The sequence below is a fragment of the Euleptes europaea genome, chromosome 6 (genome assembly GCF_029931775.1).
Source record: "Euleptes europaea isolate rEulEur1 chromosome 6, rEulEur1.hap1, whole genome shotgun sequence".
Taxonomy (NCBI): domain Eukaryota; kingdom Metazoa; phylum Chordata; class Lepidosauria; order Squamata; family Sphaerodactylidae; genus Euleptes; species Euleptes europaea.
This window is the reverse complement of record NC_079317.1, coordinates 47,687,581-47,704,484: the sequence shown is the minus strand read 5'-3', so window position 1 is coordinate 47,704,484 and position 16,904 is coordinate 47,687,581. Positions and strand designations below refer to the sequence as shown.

The 16,904-nt window shown below is 45.6% G+C and overlaps 1 protein-coding gene across 1 annotated transcript; it reads right to left on the bottom strand.

The window, feature by feature from the left end:
* Positions 1–927: 927 nt before the first annotated feature.
* GREM1 (gremlin 1, DAN family BMP antagonist) lies at positions 928–1,642 on the bottom strand. The gene has a single exon (XM_056851747.1). The coding sequence runs from the start codon at positions 1,640–1,642 to the stop codon at positions 1,091–1,093; it is 552 nt and encodes a 183-aa protein (XP_056707725.1). The 3' UTR covers positions 928–1,090.
* Between the last annotated feature and the right edge of the window lie 15,262 nt (positions 1,643–16,904).

Genomic DNA, 16,904 nt, shown 5'->3' with positions numbered 1-16,904 from the left:
ATTTCCATGGACTTGATTTTAACAACAGGCATTCATCAAAATCCCTGCATGCAAAGGTCCAATGCTATTCAGTCAAGTTTGGGCAGTAATGGACCCTTTACATACTATCACTGTACCTTATTCCAGATTCTAGTCTATGGTAATTTATTTACAGTCCACCTTTCGGTGGTTTTATCTTGGTAAAATCGCGTCTTTCTCTTTTTCTCCGCCTCCGAACTGCTATGCTGACATGATCACCCGGTTGGTGACCGCTTTCCCTTCACACAATTACAGCATTTGAATTCCTACAATACTTGCTTAATTTTTTTTTTGTTTACTCATTGTTTACTGAATGACTTTGAGCTGGTGTGCAGTGAGACATGGTATAGCCATGTAGAGCTGTTGACAAGCATTACGGGTATATGATGTAGCACAATAAAAGCAAAATGCCAAATGAAATATTACAGTTAGTTTCACAGAATATAGCAAGATCGTAGTTAAGAATTATATCTAATACCTTCACAAGCATCAATAAAGTGATGATGCATAGTGCTTCCCCTTTATTGTATTAGTTTTCTCTGCATTTTCTTCTATCTTTCCACTCCCTGACATTTTCCTCTCTTGGATAGTAGCTTTTCATATACTTCTTTCTTATAACTCCAGGGCATGGCTGTGTTTTCCAGTCACCCTTTCTACTTACCAATTCTGATGGCACCATTTTTCATTATAATGTAATTGAGTGTAATCAGCAGTTTCTGTAAATCGTATATGACTACATCCTTTAACACTTTCTTCAGAAGATATTTTCAATATCTAGAACACATTAATACCCTCACTCTCAACAGACAGTTCAAATAATCAGTGGCATAGATTCTGGTAGGAAACAAACAACCCAAGTGCAAGAATCCTGTCATGTGGTGAACTAGTGAGATACTGAACCTAGGTTACAGGCATAAGTGGTTATGTCATTCCAGAACATGCTTTCAGAGGATGTATAAGGTCATAATTGCACACAGGTAACATACATTGGTTTGCTGTGGTTCTCTTTGGTTTGTGTCCCCTTTTGGCACTCTAACAGGCACTTTCTCTTCAGGAGGTGACATGGCACCTTTCAGTCCAAGTCTATGGATATGCAGCGGCATTCTTTCACTCGTGTGATCCTCTTCTTCCTGCTGGGAGGCTGAAGCTCTGGGCAGTTCAGTGTCACTGACATGGTAGTGAATCTTTTCGGCTTGCAAAAGGAACAGGACTGGAAAGAGCCTTCCTCTTTGCGGACATGCCTCGGGATGTAGAAGGAATTGCACTGGCCATAACAGAATCTGTTTATGATGGTCTGGCTGTTGCAGCCTTCTTCATGGATGGTTTGCTTGAGTGGTTGGGTTTTGCACCAGTCCCGCTTCAGGTACCTGCGCTCTGTGACATGCAGCGCCTCTTGGCTTGATTCCAGCACTTCTTCAGCAGATGGAGGTTTGATTCGATCCCTGACCCGGGGGGGTCTGGAGCCCGGCTTCTTCTGCACCTGTTCTGAATCGTTGGGCTGGTCTTTGTCAGGAGGAGGGATGGCTCCTTGAGAGCCACGGTTCCTCTTGCCCCCCTCTGCTGTGAGAAGCAGGAGTCCAAGCAAAAGCAGCAGAACTCCAAAAGCAGAAAATGTGTGAGCCATCCTAGGAAATACAGAAGGGAATATTATCAATTGGAAGCAACCCACTTAAAACACACACACAAGCACCCTGTACTATGTTTTCTCACTTGTTTAGATCACAATTCATTCTGGTTGAGGAACACAATATCCAGGTTTTAATAAATATTCAGAATCAAAATTGAACAGCCAAACTTAGGGTACTCAAACAACTGCACCTTAAAACCCAACAAGAGTAATTTCCTTCTCATTCCGGCTTATGGTGGCAAAATTCTGATCTCAGGCAAGCAGGGTTGCCAGCTCTGGGTTGGGAAATACCTGGAGATTTTTGGGGTGGAGCCTCAGGAGGGTGGGATTTTGAGAGGAGGAAGATCTCAGCAGGGCATGATGCCATAGAGTCCACCCTCCAAAGTAGCCATTTTCTCCAGGGGAACTGATCTTGGTTGTCTGGAGATCAACTGTAATAACAGGAGATCTCCAGGTGCCACCTTGAGGTTGGCAACCCTACAAGGAAAAAATTATTCCGGTTCAGACAAACTCTTTATACTTGCTGGGACTTCTATCTAGAATACGTAACTATTACTTAGAACACGTAATTTGTTCACAGACATCCCAAGTCTTGATGAAACTAACAGACAAATGCCTAAACAGACAAATGCCTATGCAAAGGTCCCAAAGCACGAATTTAAAATAATCATTTAAAATTTCTGCTTCAACATAATGCATAACAGAATTTTTTGAATACCTAACTGCAAAGCAACACTAAGCAGTCTCAAGCATTGCCTCAAGATCAGCATTTCATGGCATTTGCCAGTTTAGGATGCAGCTATCATTAGTTAAACATGTTTCTTCTTACATTCGATTTCCTTGTTTTGTCTTTTTTTTTTTTAAAAAAAAAAATCCCTTTTCAAAGCTCCGGTTATTTTCCTCAGAAGATCAACATGGATCAAAGTTGCCCAGAGTTGGTCTCTTGGGTAGATAAATACACACACACACACAATGTAGTTGGAAAACAATGTTGGAAGTATTCTTTGTGATCTTGGAAGTTTCTAAACAGGAATTCACTAAACAGATATAGCCTGAAATGCTTGTAAAGAACCACTAGCAGGAATGGGTACATCCTAGGTATTCCTAGGATAGCCAGTGAAACGTTTTATAATCTGATGATTCTTGCTTCAAGATCTGATTCCTTGTATGCGTATTCCAGATCACTGTAAGGCCACTATGTCTAACAATTGATATTTAGTCTGCCTCTTTATTTCATTGGTGTAACCTAGTCAAGATTTAGAGCTCCAACCGATACCATTGGGAAACTCAACACTTCTCACTTCAGAGTTAATCACTGATGTGGGACTCAAAGACCACGTAGGTTTGACTGCTTCAGGAAGCTGATGCAGACTGTGTAGTTTCACAACAGTGTATAACAGACCAATCAGAAAAATCCATCAGTTAGTTATGTCACAAACTCACAAGATAGCCTTAGGTAAGCAATATAGGGACAATAAAAGTGGCGTATATTGTAGGGCTTGTTGTAAGAACTGCAGGAAGATAATGCATTTACATTTAAGAATGTATATACATTTCCAACTCCAGTAGCATGCATACATACACACACACACCTGATGGAGTCCCTCCCCTTCCCAAACCCTACCATCACTGGGCTCCACTCCCAAAATCTCCACGAATTTCCCAACCCAGAGTTGGCAATCCTACACATAGAGCTGCCAGCCAGGAGTCTTTTGGGGACAGAAGTGTGTAGAGGCACAGACTAGGGGAAACAATACCACACAATGCTCTAGAAATTCCCTATATCTCTATGGTTTTTACCATAGATACTGGGGGAATTCCTAGAAGATTTCATGACACTTCACACAGTTAGTACCTAGAAGTGACATAATGATGCCACGTGACAGTCTAGGAATGAGTCCTTTGGGCCGGCATCACTCCCTCCCTCAGTCTAGTCAGTGATGCGCAGAACACAGAGGAAGCCTTTCCCTAACAGCGAGTCCTTTTTGTTCATACTGTTAGTCATCCTGAGACTAAGAGAAAAGTAGGTTTCCAATTTTAATTCAGAAGGAAGTGTTTCATCTCTGGAGAAAACAGAGGTATGCCAGTGCAGAACCCTCCCGTTACACTACACCTACTTTAGGAAAGTCTTATTAGGTATTTAGTGTTAGGTTTTATGACTTACGTCAAATACCAAAAGCAAAGAACTATGAGTGCAAGATGCTAACAGAAGAGATTTTCCATGCCACGTGAACAAGGCCATTTCACGGTTTCCTCCTCAGCGAAGCTCTCATTTTATCCTATCCTTCCTCCAAGGAGCTCAGGATGGTGTAGTTGGTTCTTCCCTTCCTTGTGAGGTAGGCTAGGCAGAGAGTGAGAGACTGGCCCAAGGCCACCCAGCTAGCTTCAAGGAAAAATGGAGATTTGAGTCTAGGTCTCCCAGATCCTAGTCCAACCATTCCACTACAAAACTCATACACATCCCATACCACATAGGCAGAAATGGATTTACACACAAGCTAAGTAAACTACAGTTTGTCTTGAGTAAGAATTTATTTATCAGTAACATGAACAGCTCATGCCAATCATAAAATCAATAAAACCAAACCAGCTGCAAACAAGGTAGGGTTTTTACATACTTCCAGGAACTTCCCAACATACACCCATGTATGATTTTGTAATTAATCAAAAGAAAACAGTCTGATGAGGACTGAACATTCCTTCAGAGGCATGAAATTGTAAGAGCCATTGAAGGTCTGCTGAACTACAAAGAGGGAACAGAATCTTGGATAGGATGCAGCAGGGAATTTTTAAATTCTTTATTGACACTTCATGATACCTTGTGCCCCCTTCCCAACTTGTTCCCTCTAACAGTAAACTGAACAGTCAACTATTTAGCATAGAGGCAGTGAAAGGGCCCCCCTCTCAAATGAGCAGGATTTCTGCAAACTCTTTAGATGTACAAATGAAGATTTCTCTGCACATTAAAACATCCCACACCAAGCCATCTGAGATAAGGATTATGCAAAGTCATTACCGTTGGAATGCTGAGTTGAAAATGAAACGGGGGGAGGGGGGATTTACCCGCCCATAAATGTTCATAATATCCCAGAGAAGGCAATCTGAGTAAGGAATTTTTCTGATGTCCTCTCTCTGCACAATTTCTCTCCCCACCCCCCAACTGTACCTCAATATTGCTATTGCAACAGAGAGCAAAGGTCTATCAAACAATGTTCATATTTCTGGCTGGAATAGAGAGAAGTCCTAGAAAGACTGGCATTCTATTTCCAGTATATAAAAAGACTGGCATTCTATTTCCAGTTGTTTGCATGCATCCAGAAATAATCTGTGCTGTATTGTTTGCATCTTAGTCACTACTCTGCATTCAGCTAATAGAAAAGACAACCAGGGGAACCATAAGGACTTGCAGGGGCATCTCATTTCCCCCTCTCCCACTATGTCCTCTTTCCCATCACTGAAAGCCCCTATGACTTCTCCCTTTTTCCTGATTACTTCTCACCCACCAGCCAACCTACATTTATTTGACTCCGTCTTCAGCTTTCTCTCCTTCTCTCACCTGACAGCTGCTCCCTGGGCCAGGGTCAGTTGTACAGTGGGGAACCTGAAAAGACTTATGGGGGTACCCCTGTTTTTCCTGTATATCCCTCCCCACACAATCTCCTCCTTTTCTCCTCCAGGCAGCAGCCATACCTTTACCTAGGGTTGCCAGGTCCCCCCCTCTCCACTAGCGGGAGGTTTTAGGGGTGGAGCCTGAGGGCAGGGGTTGTGGAAGGGAGGGACTTCAATTGCCAAAGCGGCCATTTTCTCCAGGTGAACTGATCTCTATCAGTTGGAGATCAGTTGTAATAGCAGGAGATCGCCAGGTAGTACCTGGAGGATGGTAACCCTACCTTTGCCTAATTCCTTTTCTCCTTTCCACCCACCAACCCCTCATCTTCAGCTATATTTATTTAATTAATTTATATCCAACCTGTCTATCCAATGGGGACCCAAAGCAGCTTACACTGCTCTCCTACCTGTGAGGTAGTTCAGGCTGGCAGTGTTTGACTGTCCCTAAGTCACCCAGGGAGCTTCCACAGCACAGTAGGGATTCATACCTGGGTCTCCCAGATCCTAATCTGAAACTCTGACCTCCACACCACTTTGGTCTTTGTGCACTCACTGCTGTTGAATAGTAGCAACCAGCTGATTCTTCTACTGGTTGCTGCTGAGCCTGGCCTTGATGAGTCTTCCCTCAGAGACCAAACGAAGCCTGGAAAGACCTTTCCTCCTGCCTTTTACTGACAAAAAATAAGGCTTGAAGGCTGGCAATACTGTTGTAGTTGCCTAGCGACAATAATGGAGGGCGTTATTTTTTAAAGCTACAGGTGCTGCTTTGTTATTTTGAGAGGGTTTAATCCCCACCAATGCTTTGGGCTTTTTTTGGTAGATTTTAGGTTTTTACGCACACCTGTGGCTTTTTTCACGTTTGTAGAAAGATCTATCTTTTCTGTTCATGGTTCCAATTTCCAGATTTCAGTATCCACAGATAAGTCCATGTTAAGAATTAGATGTATTGAATTACTTGCCAAAAGTATTACATAGATAGTGGAACAGCCTGAGTCTTGCACCCATTTCACATTGCAATGTGACCAGGAGTTCTGCAATTCAGAATGCCATACTGCTACAAGGCAACGCAGTAAAGTGAAAAAAAAATTCAGTGGTCATACTTGCATTTCAATGGGAATGATCTCAGCAAAGCCAATAAGACCAATTAAGTACAAAGGCACTGCATAGGTAACTTTCTCAAAACCCTTTGAACTTAATCAGCACACACAAATCCATTGTCCATTCTTGGCTGAATATGCACATAGTCAAGCAGCTGTGCTGACACGGGTCTTGTTTACCACTACAGCTTTGCCTTGCCTTCATAAACTGGATTCCAGATTCCTCGTGCACAAATATTTCTGGCTAAACAAAAAAATCCATCTGTGTCATAAGAATCTGCTTTATTTCCAAGTACAAGTTTTCAGAACTCAGGTAGCTGGTATCTTTTTGTTGAAATCAACTGACCTAAAAGGGTGTAACTCTACTTAAGGTGGCACTGTAAAAGCTTCCTTGTAGAGAAACCCACGTTCACTGCTTGTCCTGTATAACCAGCAACTTCCAAATATGTGAAAATACAACAAAACGCCAACTCACTGCTCTAAGCGTAAAAATCGAACATTTGTGCATTGCAGATGGAGACAGTCTTCAAGATGAGGGTCTTCTTTCTGGCAAGGCCCTAGGGCTTCAATGTTCCTTCCTGCCTGATAATCTAGAGGTAGTATGGGGACTGCATGCAGCTAGTCAGCATGCAAATGCCCCCAAGAGGATGCTACTTTATTATTACATCCCAGAACTAAGCACCAATATTTGCCAGGACCAAACTTGCCTTTCTCATGGCAAGCTGCATTAATGTAATGGCAGACTAGCCATAAGTTTGTTTTACCATTTCCTTCCTCGCGTAATACTGGCCTTTTTGTAAAAAACAAAACAATCACTTTCATCTGGACTACAGAACCTTATTACAGTACAGAACCTACAGTACCTAAAGAAGGCAGAGGAAAAGAGGAAGACCCAACATGAGATGGATTGACTCTATAAAGGAAGCCACGGACCTCAGTGAACTGAACTAACCTCAGTTTGAAAGACCTGAGCAAGGCTGTTAAGGATAGGACCCTTTGAGGACATTGATTCATAGGGTTGCCATGTGGCGGAAGTGGCTTGACGGCACTTAACATACACACACAAAGAAACTCCAAATCCTCCCCTAAATGCCACTGATTTCAGTATAATTGCTCCTATGGAAAAGTATGCTTAAGGTAGCAGTCAATGCAAAAGCAAGGGATCCTGCAATCAGTGGCTCGTTCCCTTCCAAGCAAGTGTTTAAAAGAAAGATGGACAAGTTCCCAAGGAACAGAGCAAAGCCCCCATGGTTACTAAACTTCTGCTACACAAGTATTTCCACTCCCCAGGATTCCATATAGAAGTGATGTACACCAGCAGGTATAAATGTAGAAATATTATACTACCCACCCAACCACTCCTTTTTTGAAATCTATTACTTCAGACCTTGCTCCACAGAAAGTCATTGGGGCTCTTCTGGAGTAAGTGGCAAGCAGGATCACTTGATTCACAACCCGCTAGCTGCTCCATATATGAAGGCAGATAAAACTCCCAACAGAAGTCAGTGTATGTTCTAACGAACGAAGGCTTTATATTCATGTTCAGGACAAAGGGCTGTGCCTTAATACACCGCGCCAAACAAGGTGAGTGCAAGATTTTGACGTCAGGAGGAGATGCCTTGAGCCAACAGACTGCACCACACTTAGTGGAATGGGGTGGTAGGAAAACGCTTGTTTAACCATTGTATGTAAAAAGACCTATAATATCTTCAATGCACACATTTCCATTTAGTTCACTAGAATGATTCCTTGGATTCCTCTGAATGCAACAGAACTTTACTTCAAGTAAGGAAACATTCAGATAGCCAAAGATCAATATACTGTGGTTATGGATTAGCTGATCCCCTATCATCAAATGAACCCTCCCCCCCCCCTCAGATATACATCGTTCAAAAATCCATGTTCACCTGAAGGATTTGCTTTCCTGGTCTGTCATATTCCTCTGGGCTGTAAACCTGATTGCTGTTTTAATCTCCATAAGAGACTTTTCAGGGATTTACAGATTACAGATGTTAGGATCAGGGGCAGAAAGCAGGAAAAAAAGTAGCCTGAAACAAGTAGATTTGGGTCTACAGAAGCGTGTGGCCACTCCAGCACAGTGGTTTGTTAATGACCTGAAGGGAGAGGATCCCCAACGTTTTGAGGGGAGGCCCGTCAACTTTAGTGACATTTACAGAAGAGTGCACCTTCTATGGCACTGCTATCGACTGCTGTTTTATTCTGCCCTTCCTCACAGAAGCACAGCTCAGCGTACATCGGCCGCTTCCAAGGAACTAGGAAACTAAAGTAGCCATGTGGAAGCCCTGTTGCCACTGTGCTATATCAGCAGCCGTGAATAAATGGCACAAGCCTCTCCCCATAAGGAAATCACCCAGGATGCCCCCCCTTCTTCTATTTATCACTAGGCAAAGGTAGAAAAGGAGGGTGAAACAATTCCATCCTCCCAGCAATGAAGAGCAGGCTCTGCTTGGTTTTCAATGATTCGAGCTGCCGTAGTTATTCCACATTCATTCAACTGGAGTCCAAAAGCCTGAGTTGTGGGAAGGGAGATTGGGGTCCCTTTCATAAGGGGTCTTTAACCTGCTTTGACTTCTGAAAGCAAACCGGTTTTTAAAGGCTTCAGGCACCTTCAAGATAAAATGTGACAACAACTAAACATCGGATCAAAGCAGGTTTGGGGAATTTGAATTAAGTCTTCATTAACTGCAGGAGGACAGCATTTTATCCTTATGTTGTCTGAAACTTTTAAAGAGCCGGTAGGAAAGGGCGCTAGGAATGCACTACGAATTGAGGTGCCATTGATGCCCGGGAGGTTTGGCCTTGGATTTGCCGGTCTCTAGATGCCCATTTTCCCCGTCCGAATTCTCAAAACTCTGCATGGGGGCTGATGGTTGAGTTTTGAGATTTTGGATGGGGAAAATGGGCATCCAGAGAGAAGCAAATCCAAGGGGAAACCGCCCGCGCATCCCGTTTGCAACCGGTTGCCTTAAACCCGCTCAATCCGCAAACTGCTTTCGGAGAAATTAACTTTCCCTTTCTTGGCCATCGAGGCCTACATTCACAGCGTTCCCAGGACCACCCGACAAGGCTCGGACCCCCCCCCCTCCCTCGGAGGTCTTCTCTCCGGCCCCGCGCCTCGGAGCTGCCCGTCTGGGGCGGTCTGACCAGCGGCGACCCGGCTGGTCCCTGGAGGTGGCGCCCAGCAGATGCCAGGGAAGGGGGGCCGAGCGGAGGCGCACAGCTGCCGGGTCGCTCGGCCTCGCCAAAGAGAGAGGGCTCCCCGGCCGGGATCTGGCACGGCTTGGACTCCAGGCCTCTCTCTCCCCCTGGGCGGGGGGTGGGGGAGATGGCCGGGCCGCTGACTTTGGCCATTGATGCACGGGAGGTTGCGCCTGGGATTGGCCACTCTCCGAATGCCCCTTTCCCCCGTCCAAATTCTCAAAACTCCACCATCAGCCCCCATGCAGAGTTTTGAGAATTTGGACGGGGGAAAGGGGCATCTGGAGTGGCAAATCCAAAGCAAAACCTCCCGTGCGTCAATGGCCTTTGCTATCGCAACTGCAGCTTCCCAGAGCCTGGCAGGGGGGTTGCCATTCCGGCCTCTGATGCGGGGCCGTCTCTCCCGCGGCCACCCCCGCCGACCGCTCGGGGCTCCCTTTGGCTGCTGCGTGCCCTTTCCGCCCGTCAGGGCTCGCCTGGCGCTCCCTGCGCGCTTGCCAGAGTCTGGCTAAAACAGGATCTGGAAAACCGGGGCGAAACGTGCAGGGAGAGCGGGGCGACCTCAGAGGGGCGGGAAAGGCCGGCAGCATCCAAAGCATCCGACTTGCCCCTCCCAAGCATCTGGGAGAATGTCAATGGGGAGCGGGGTAAGAAGGACCATTTAAACGCAAGGTCCCTTTTGAGCGTTGCAGGGCGGCGGAGGGGCCGCAGGCTTACTCGGGAGCAAGCCCCCCACTGCTCCAGCTCCGCTGCACGCGTCCTCCCTGGTAAATAGGCCGCGGCTCGGGTTGAGGAGGCTTTCAGACGGGAAAGCGTCAAGCGTGGACGGTGTTAAGCAGAGAGGGGTCCGTGTCAAAGGTCTGTTCCAGCCAGGGGAACAGCCGCCTTAGAATTTCAGCTGCACCGTGCAGGCTTTAAAAAAATACAAACCCCTATTAAAGGGCCCTTGCGGAAACTCACTTACCCAAGAGCCGTTTTGTAGTCACAGGCGCTGGAACCACACCGGGGCAACGCAAAGAAAGCAGGCAGAGGCGTATAACGGGACCCCAGTGGCTCTATCCAAACTAACGAGAGGCAGTGCAATCCTAAACAGGTCTACTCAGAATGGTATTCCCGTCTACTCAGTGGGGCTTACTCCCAAGAAAGGGTTCTCAGGGTAACACTTCCACTGAAGTGGGAACAGATCTAGGAAAGCATTTCTGTGTGCGTGTAAAGAGCCGTCAAGTCGCAGCCGACTTATGGCGACCCAGCCAAGGGTTTCCAAGGCGAGAGTCTAGCAGAGGTGCTTTGCCGTCGCCTTCCTCTGCACAGCGACCCTGGCTTTCCTTGGGGGTCTCCCATCCAAGGAATAACCAGGACCGACCCTGCTTAGCTTCCGAGATCAGGACCATCCAGGCCAGGATTTCCACGGATGCCCAGAATTTACTCCAGGGTGGACTCCGCCCGTCGTCTTTCCGACAGGCTGCAGGAAGCCTCCTCCTGGAGCTCCGTGTATTCCAGAGGAAACCTTTCCCCAGAGGCAGAGGTGGAGGCTTCCACAAAGCCACCGTCTCCGTGGACTTATTGGCTCTACTCCCGAGGGAAGGCGCGCGGTGGACCCCTGCGGGGCAAAACCGCCGGCGCGCGGCCCCGATCCCGCCCTCGCTCACCTGCTCCGCCGCTTCCCCCCGCCCGACTGGGGCGCTTCAGTGCGCGCTGCGGCGGCGGCGGCTCCGGCAACCCATCGCGAGCAACTGCGAGCGTCGCCCGCCGGCTCCCATTTAAAGGGCGGCCAGCTGAGCGCGGCCCCGCAGATCATTGGCCGGCGGCGGCCCCGCAACCCCCCCCCCCCGCCACTTCCAGCCGTCGCCGCTCCGGAGCAAGGCGCGCCCGGCCGGCAGGCTCCCCCGACCGCCCTCCTGCCCGCTCGCCCTGGGCGAGGGAGCGCCACGTGGGCCAGCCGTGGCCCTCCCGAACCCCGTCTGCGGACCGGAGGGCCCAAGAGAGGCGGCAGGCCCCCTCCCACCTCTCTCCTCCCTCTCCTGCGGTTGGGTGGGGAAAGAACCTGAATCGAACTTGCATGCAAAGCAGGGCCAGTTTTCCCCCAAAAAATCACGAAAGGTGTGAGGGCCCGAAGGCTTGGGGGCAGAGTTTTGCTCAAGTCTGCCTTTTGGGACCACCGGTACCTGGCTTTGCTTTAGGGCAGGGGTGAGGAACCTTTTTTCTGCCAAGGGCCATTTGGATATTTATGACATCATTTGCTGGCCATACAAAATTATCCACTTAAAAATTAGCCTGCTGTATTTGGTCAAACATTTAGCCAAGAGGCACCACCGGAGATGGCTTGAAGTGTCTGCCACGTAGAGCGACTTGCTTTTGAGCTCTGCCGTCCCCAGCTGGGCCCAAGAGATTCAGGCAGGGCAGCATCCTTCTGAGCTGGAGATAAGCCAGGACCCATGTAGGGCCAGACCAAATGATTTCGCAGGCCTTATACGGCCCCCGGGCCTGACGTTCCCCACCCCTGCTTTAGGGGCTTCATAAAGGGGTTGGACTAGATGACCCTGGGGGTCCCTTCCGACTCTAGGATTCGATTCTTTGTGTGTGTCCGGTGGTAAGTGCCTTCAAGTCGCTTCCGACTCATGGCGACCCTATGAATCAATTTTGGAGGACATTGGTTCATAGGGTCGCATGAGTGGGAAGCGACTTGACGTCGCGTAACACTTAACACACACAAAGAATAGAATCATAGAGTTGGAAGGGACCACCAGGGTCATCTAGTCCAACCCCCTGCATAATGCAGGAAATTCACAACTACCTCCCCCCCTCCCCACACACACCCAGTGACCCCTATTCCATGTCCAGAAAATGGCCAAGATTCCCTCCCTTTCATCATCTGCTTAAGGTCATAGAATCAGCATTGCTGACAGATGGCCATCTAACCTCTGCTTAAAAACCTCCAGGGAAGGAGAGCATACCACCTCCCGAGGAAGCCTGTTCCACTGAGGAACCACTCTAACTTTTTGAAAATACTTCCTAATGTCTAGACGGAAACTCTTGATTTAATTTCAACCCATTGGTTCTGGTCCGACCTTCTGGGGCAACAGAAAACAACTCGGCACCCTCCTCTATATGACAGCCCTTCAAGTACTTGAAGATGGTTATAATATCACCTCTGTCTTCTCCTCTTCAGGCTAAACATCCCCAGCTCCTTCAACCTTTCCTCATAGGACTTGGTCTCCAGACCCCTCACCATCTTTGTTGCCCTCCTCTGGACACATTCCAGCTTGTCTATATCTTTCTACATAAATTGTGGTGCCCAAAACTGAGCACAGTACGCTAGGTGAGGTCTAACCAGAGCAAAGCGATACCATCACTTCGTGTGATCTGGACACTATACTTCTGTTGATACAGCCGAAGATCACATTTGCCTTTTTAGCTATCTCACCACACTGTTGACTCATGTTCAGTGTTTGTTCTACTAAGAACCCAAGATCCCTTTCACACACTCTACTGCTAAGACAAGTCTCCCCCAACCAAGTCTCCCCCAACCAATAATTTGATTTTTCCTACCTAAATGCAGAACTTTACACTGTCTTTGTTGAAGTGCATTTTATTAGTTTTAGCCCTGTTCTGCAGCCTGTCAAGATCATCCTGTATCCTGGCTCTGTCTTCTACCTTCTGTCTTTTACCTTCTACCTTTGTCTTCTGTCTTCTAATAGCTCTAATTTTTTCCATTTCCAAATCTAGTCCATTTGCAAGCACCGGGGATGAAGGCTTTCACTATCCAGAAGAGGTCACCTAGCTGTCCAAATGACAAAACTGACGAGGCGCCAAGGCAGAGAGGAAGGATGCACTGGAGAAAGGGGCTTATGGGTTCGTGCACTCCTATGCACACTTGCCTAACTGAGCATGAATTCCATTAATATAAATTCTACGTAACCGTGCATGAGATTGTCCATCCAACCAAAGAAGGAACATCTCCTTGGATTCCTCTGCACAGCATCGTTCTTCAGATGGTAGCCTTGCAGGGGAATTCTGAGCATTGCAAACATTGGTGCATTGCAAAACTTAAATCAGAGCAGTCTTATGAAATTTAGGATTACTGTAAAATAAATGGACAGTGGACTTCAGATAATATTTCTAGGGTCCAGCTGTGGGGCAGGTGCAGCAAAAGATCTCTGAATTTGCCCTCGAAGGTTTGTACTTTGAGCAAGTATTGCCTTGCTGGAGTGGCACTAGGGTTGCCAGGTCCCAGCGAGAGGTTTTTGGAGTGGAGCCTGAGGAGGGCAGGGTTTGAGGAGGTCAAATTCCATAGATTCCAATGGCCAAAGCAGCCATTTTCTCCAGGTTAATTGATCTCTGTCGGCTGGAGATTAGTTGTAATAGCGGGAGATCTCCAGCTACTATCTGGAGGTTGGCAACCCTAAGTGGCACACAGTTGCCATGCCAACTAAAGGGAGCAAGTTTCAGAGGGTAGCCATGTTGGTCTGCAGTAAAACAGTAGGTTCAAGGCCAGTAGCACCTTAGAGACCCACAAGATTTTTAGGATATATGCTTTCAAGAGTGAAAGCTCCCTTCATCAGATATAAGTAGGAATGGGGATCACTGAGTCGTTATATCTCTGTCAGTTGGGATTGAAATGTGCATTGTACCTCTGCATCCTGCACCCCTCCTGCTTTCTGAGTGGGGGAACTAAGGACTCAAAGATCTCCATTCCCACTCATATCTGATAAAGGGAGCTTTGACTCTCAAATGCTTATACCCCCCAAAATCTTGTTGGTCTCTAAGGTGCTGCTAGACTTTAAACTAAAGGTAACATCAATGCCAGTGTTACCTTCAGCACACATTTGGCCTGCTTTCACTGCTAGGGAGCACACAGTATCACACAATAATATTGGCAACTTTTGCTCCTTCCCACTCTGTGTTTGTCTGCAACCCAACAGACCTTGGAATTTTGGAAGTACTCATCCTTGCCTTTGTTTTCCTAAGGATTGGGACAGTCATTTCTGCTGATTCATAATATGCCACAAAATCTGCTATCCCAAACTACTTCTTCACCCTACCGAATAGCTATATTTGCCAGATACACATCTTACAATTGTCCTCCTTTGTAGCAATTTATGTTATCTCCCACTTATTAACAACCTAACCTATGCAAACCCTTTTCTGAATTTTCTTAGTTCAACAGTATCTTTTCCACTGTCAGCTGATCCTGCGTAGCATATCTTCTTCACATTGTCAGTTACTTAGGGTTCTGTAAAATAATACTGAAATCTATTATAGGTGTTTACTAAATGTGTTTATTAAATATCTGGTGGTGGTAACAGTAGAAGTTAATTTAATAGTAAGTATACTATTAGGCGATTTGAGCAAGGCAGTTAAGGATAGGACATTTTGGAGGAAATTGATTCATACGGTTGCCATGAGTTGGAAGCAACTTGACAGCACTTAACACACACACACACTATTAGGTGCAACAGAATCTAACAGGGTAAAGAGACATCTGCCTGTCATAAATGGGAAAAGATCACAAGGTTGAGAGCAAGTTCCATGTATTGATGGCTCAGAACCCCTGTTGTGTATCTACAAATAGAACAAAATACAATATATTTGGTATGGAAACCTGGCTCCAAGACTGATAGATCTTTGGTGGCCAGGATTTGGACAGAGAAAAGATTTAGGAGTTCTTTATCTCAACGCAAACATCATTTCTACTAAAGACGTGGTTTAGGGTGAAAAATTCAAGTTGTATAGCTGTGCGTGTTTGTAGAGGAAAGAAGATATGGCCCCCAACTGGTAGCCGCAAGTGAGCTTTCATAGATCAAAAAGTTACCTTTGGTGGGACACAAATCCATCTCTAATACTAGGTTCAAGCAAACCATTGTCCAGCAGAAGGTGGGTGATGACCTGATTTAACTATTCCTTTTCAAGTAAACATACGGAGGACTGAGATATAAGTGTTTCTTGGGCTTCATATGTATGACTTGTTTCATCCATGGGTTACACCAACAAGATCATCAATTAGTGTTAGGGCTGTACCACTCAGTCCAGTAGTGAAGCAAAAGTGGTAGAATGGAAATTTGAAAAATATGGGAAGTCTAAATATGAAAAATGTTAAAAGATTGTTTTTGAATGTGTCAGCCAGTTTCACATGTGGAACTCTTTACTAAGGCCAGATGAGAAGATGGCCAATGGGTCATTTACACATAAATTCCAATGCAGCCAAGTTTCATGCACATTGTCTTTGGTTCTGAGCAACAAAATATAATTATAATCCAAATTCTGCAATTGCCATTAACTTCACTGAGGCTTTAGCATGTGGTTTGGCACTTTTATGGAGCAGAGACAGCTGAACGTGCTTGGACAAACTGGGATATATGACTGAAATCGTTTAAAATATTACAAATGGGACAACTGTGAGCCTTGCTCAAGGAAAGCATCACACATCATTGTATACTGTACCTTTCAGAAGAAGTCCACATTAACTTTGCAGATGTTCAGTTGCAGATGGCACCTTTTTATTATGGGTCTGAGTTGCAAGTCTGTACCTATAGAGTTAATAAATACGAATTATAAAAATAGTCTTTACCTTTGAATTGTATTATTACCACAAATCTGTTTTTTAAGAAACTGCCAAGAGTTTTGTTTTTATTTCTGGGAAATGGTACCACAAGTCTGTGGCCAAATCTTTTGTCTTTCTATTTCCAAATGTTCTGTTTTTCTTCATATGTTTCAAAAAGTTATCCTGTTCTGTCCTACTTTAGCTAAGGGCAATAGGAAGTTTATTTCTTGATCTCTGCCTTTATTATCTTGAATTGCAATTAGCATTCCTCAGTTCTTGCATTTTATTCTCCAACCACATCCACATCAAGAAGGGTTTGTCCCTGGTAGGATCCACAAATGGTTGGATATTGTGTTATTTGTGATCATTTACTTCCTGGATAAAGTGATCTTGATAGGAAAATCACAATGGGATGGTAAATGATCTTGATAGGAAAATCTAGAAAATAAGTACTTACTATAGCATAATATCTAACAATGTGTGGATTTAGCTCCCTTTTTTGCAAAGAATATATTCTTTAATTTTTGACAAAGAGTTGAGTTGCCTCTTTGCTTCTTTTTATAAGATGATGTAATTGATTAAAACAACGAACAGTGTAACATGAAGGAAGGTGTGTGTGTAAATGCAGGTGATGATTACCTTGCTAATAAATAGGTTCTTACGTTATATCAAACATTTATCTAAAACACATCATTGATTGTAATTGCCTATGTGTTGGTTGCTAAACAACAAAACCCTAAGAGTAGCCATGCTGGATCAGACCAATGGTCCATCTAGTCCAGCATCCTGTTTC

Excerpts from the sequence above, each read along its gene's own strand:
- GREM1 (XM_056851747.1), bottom strand. The coding sequence starts at position 1,642 with ATGGCTCACACATTTTCTGCTTTTGGAGTTCTGCTGCTTTTGCTTGGA.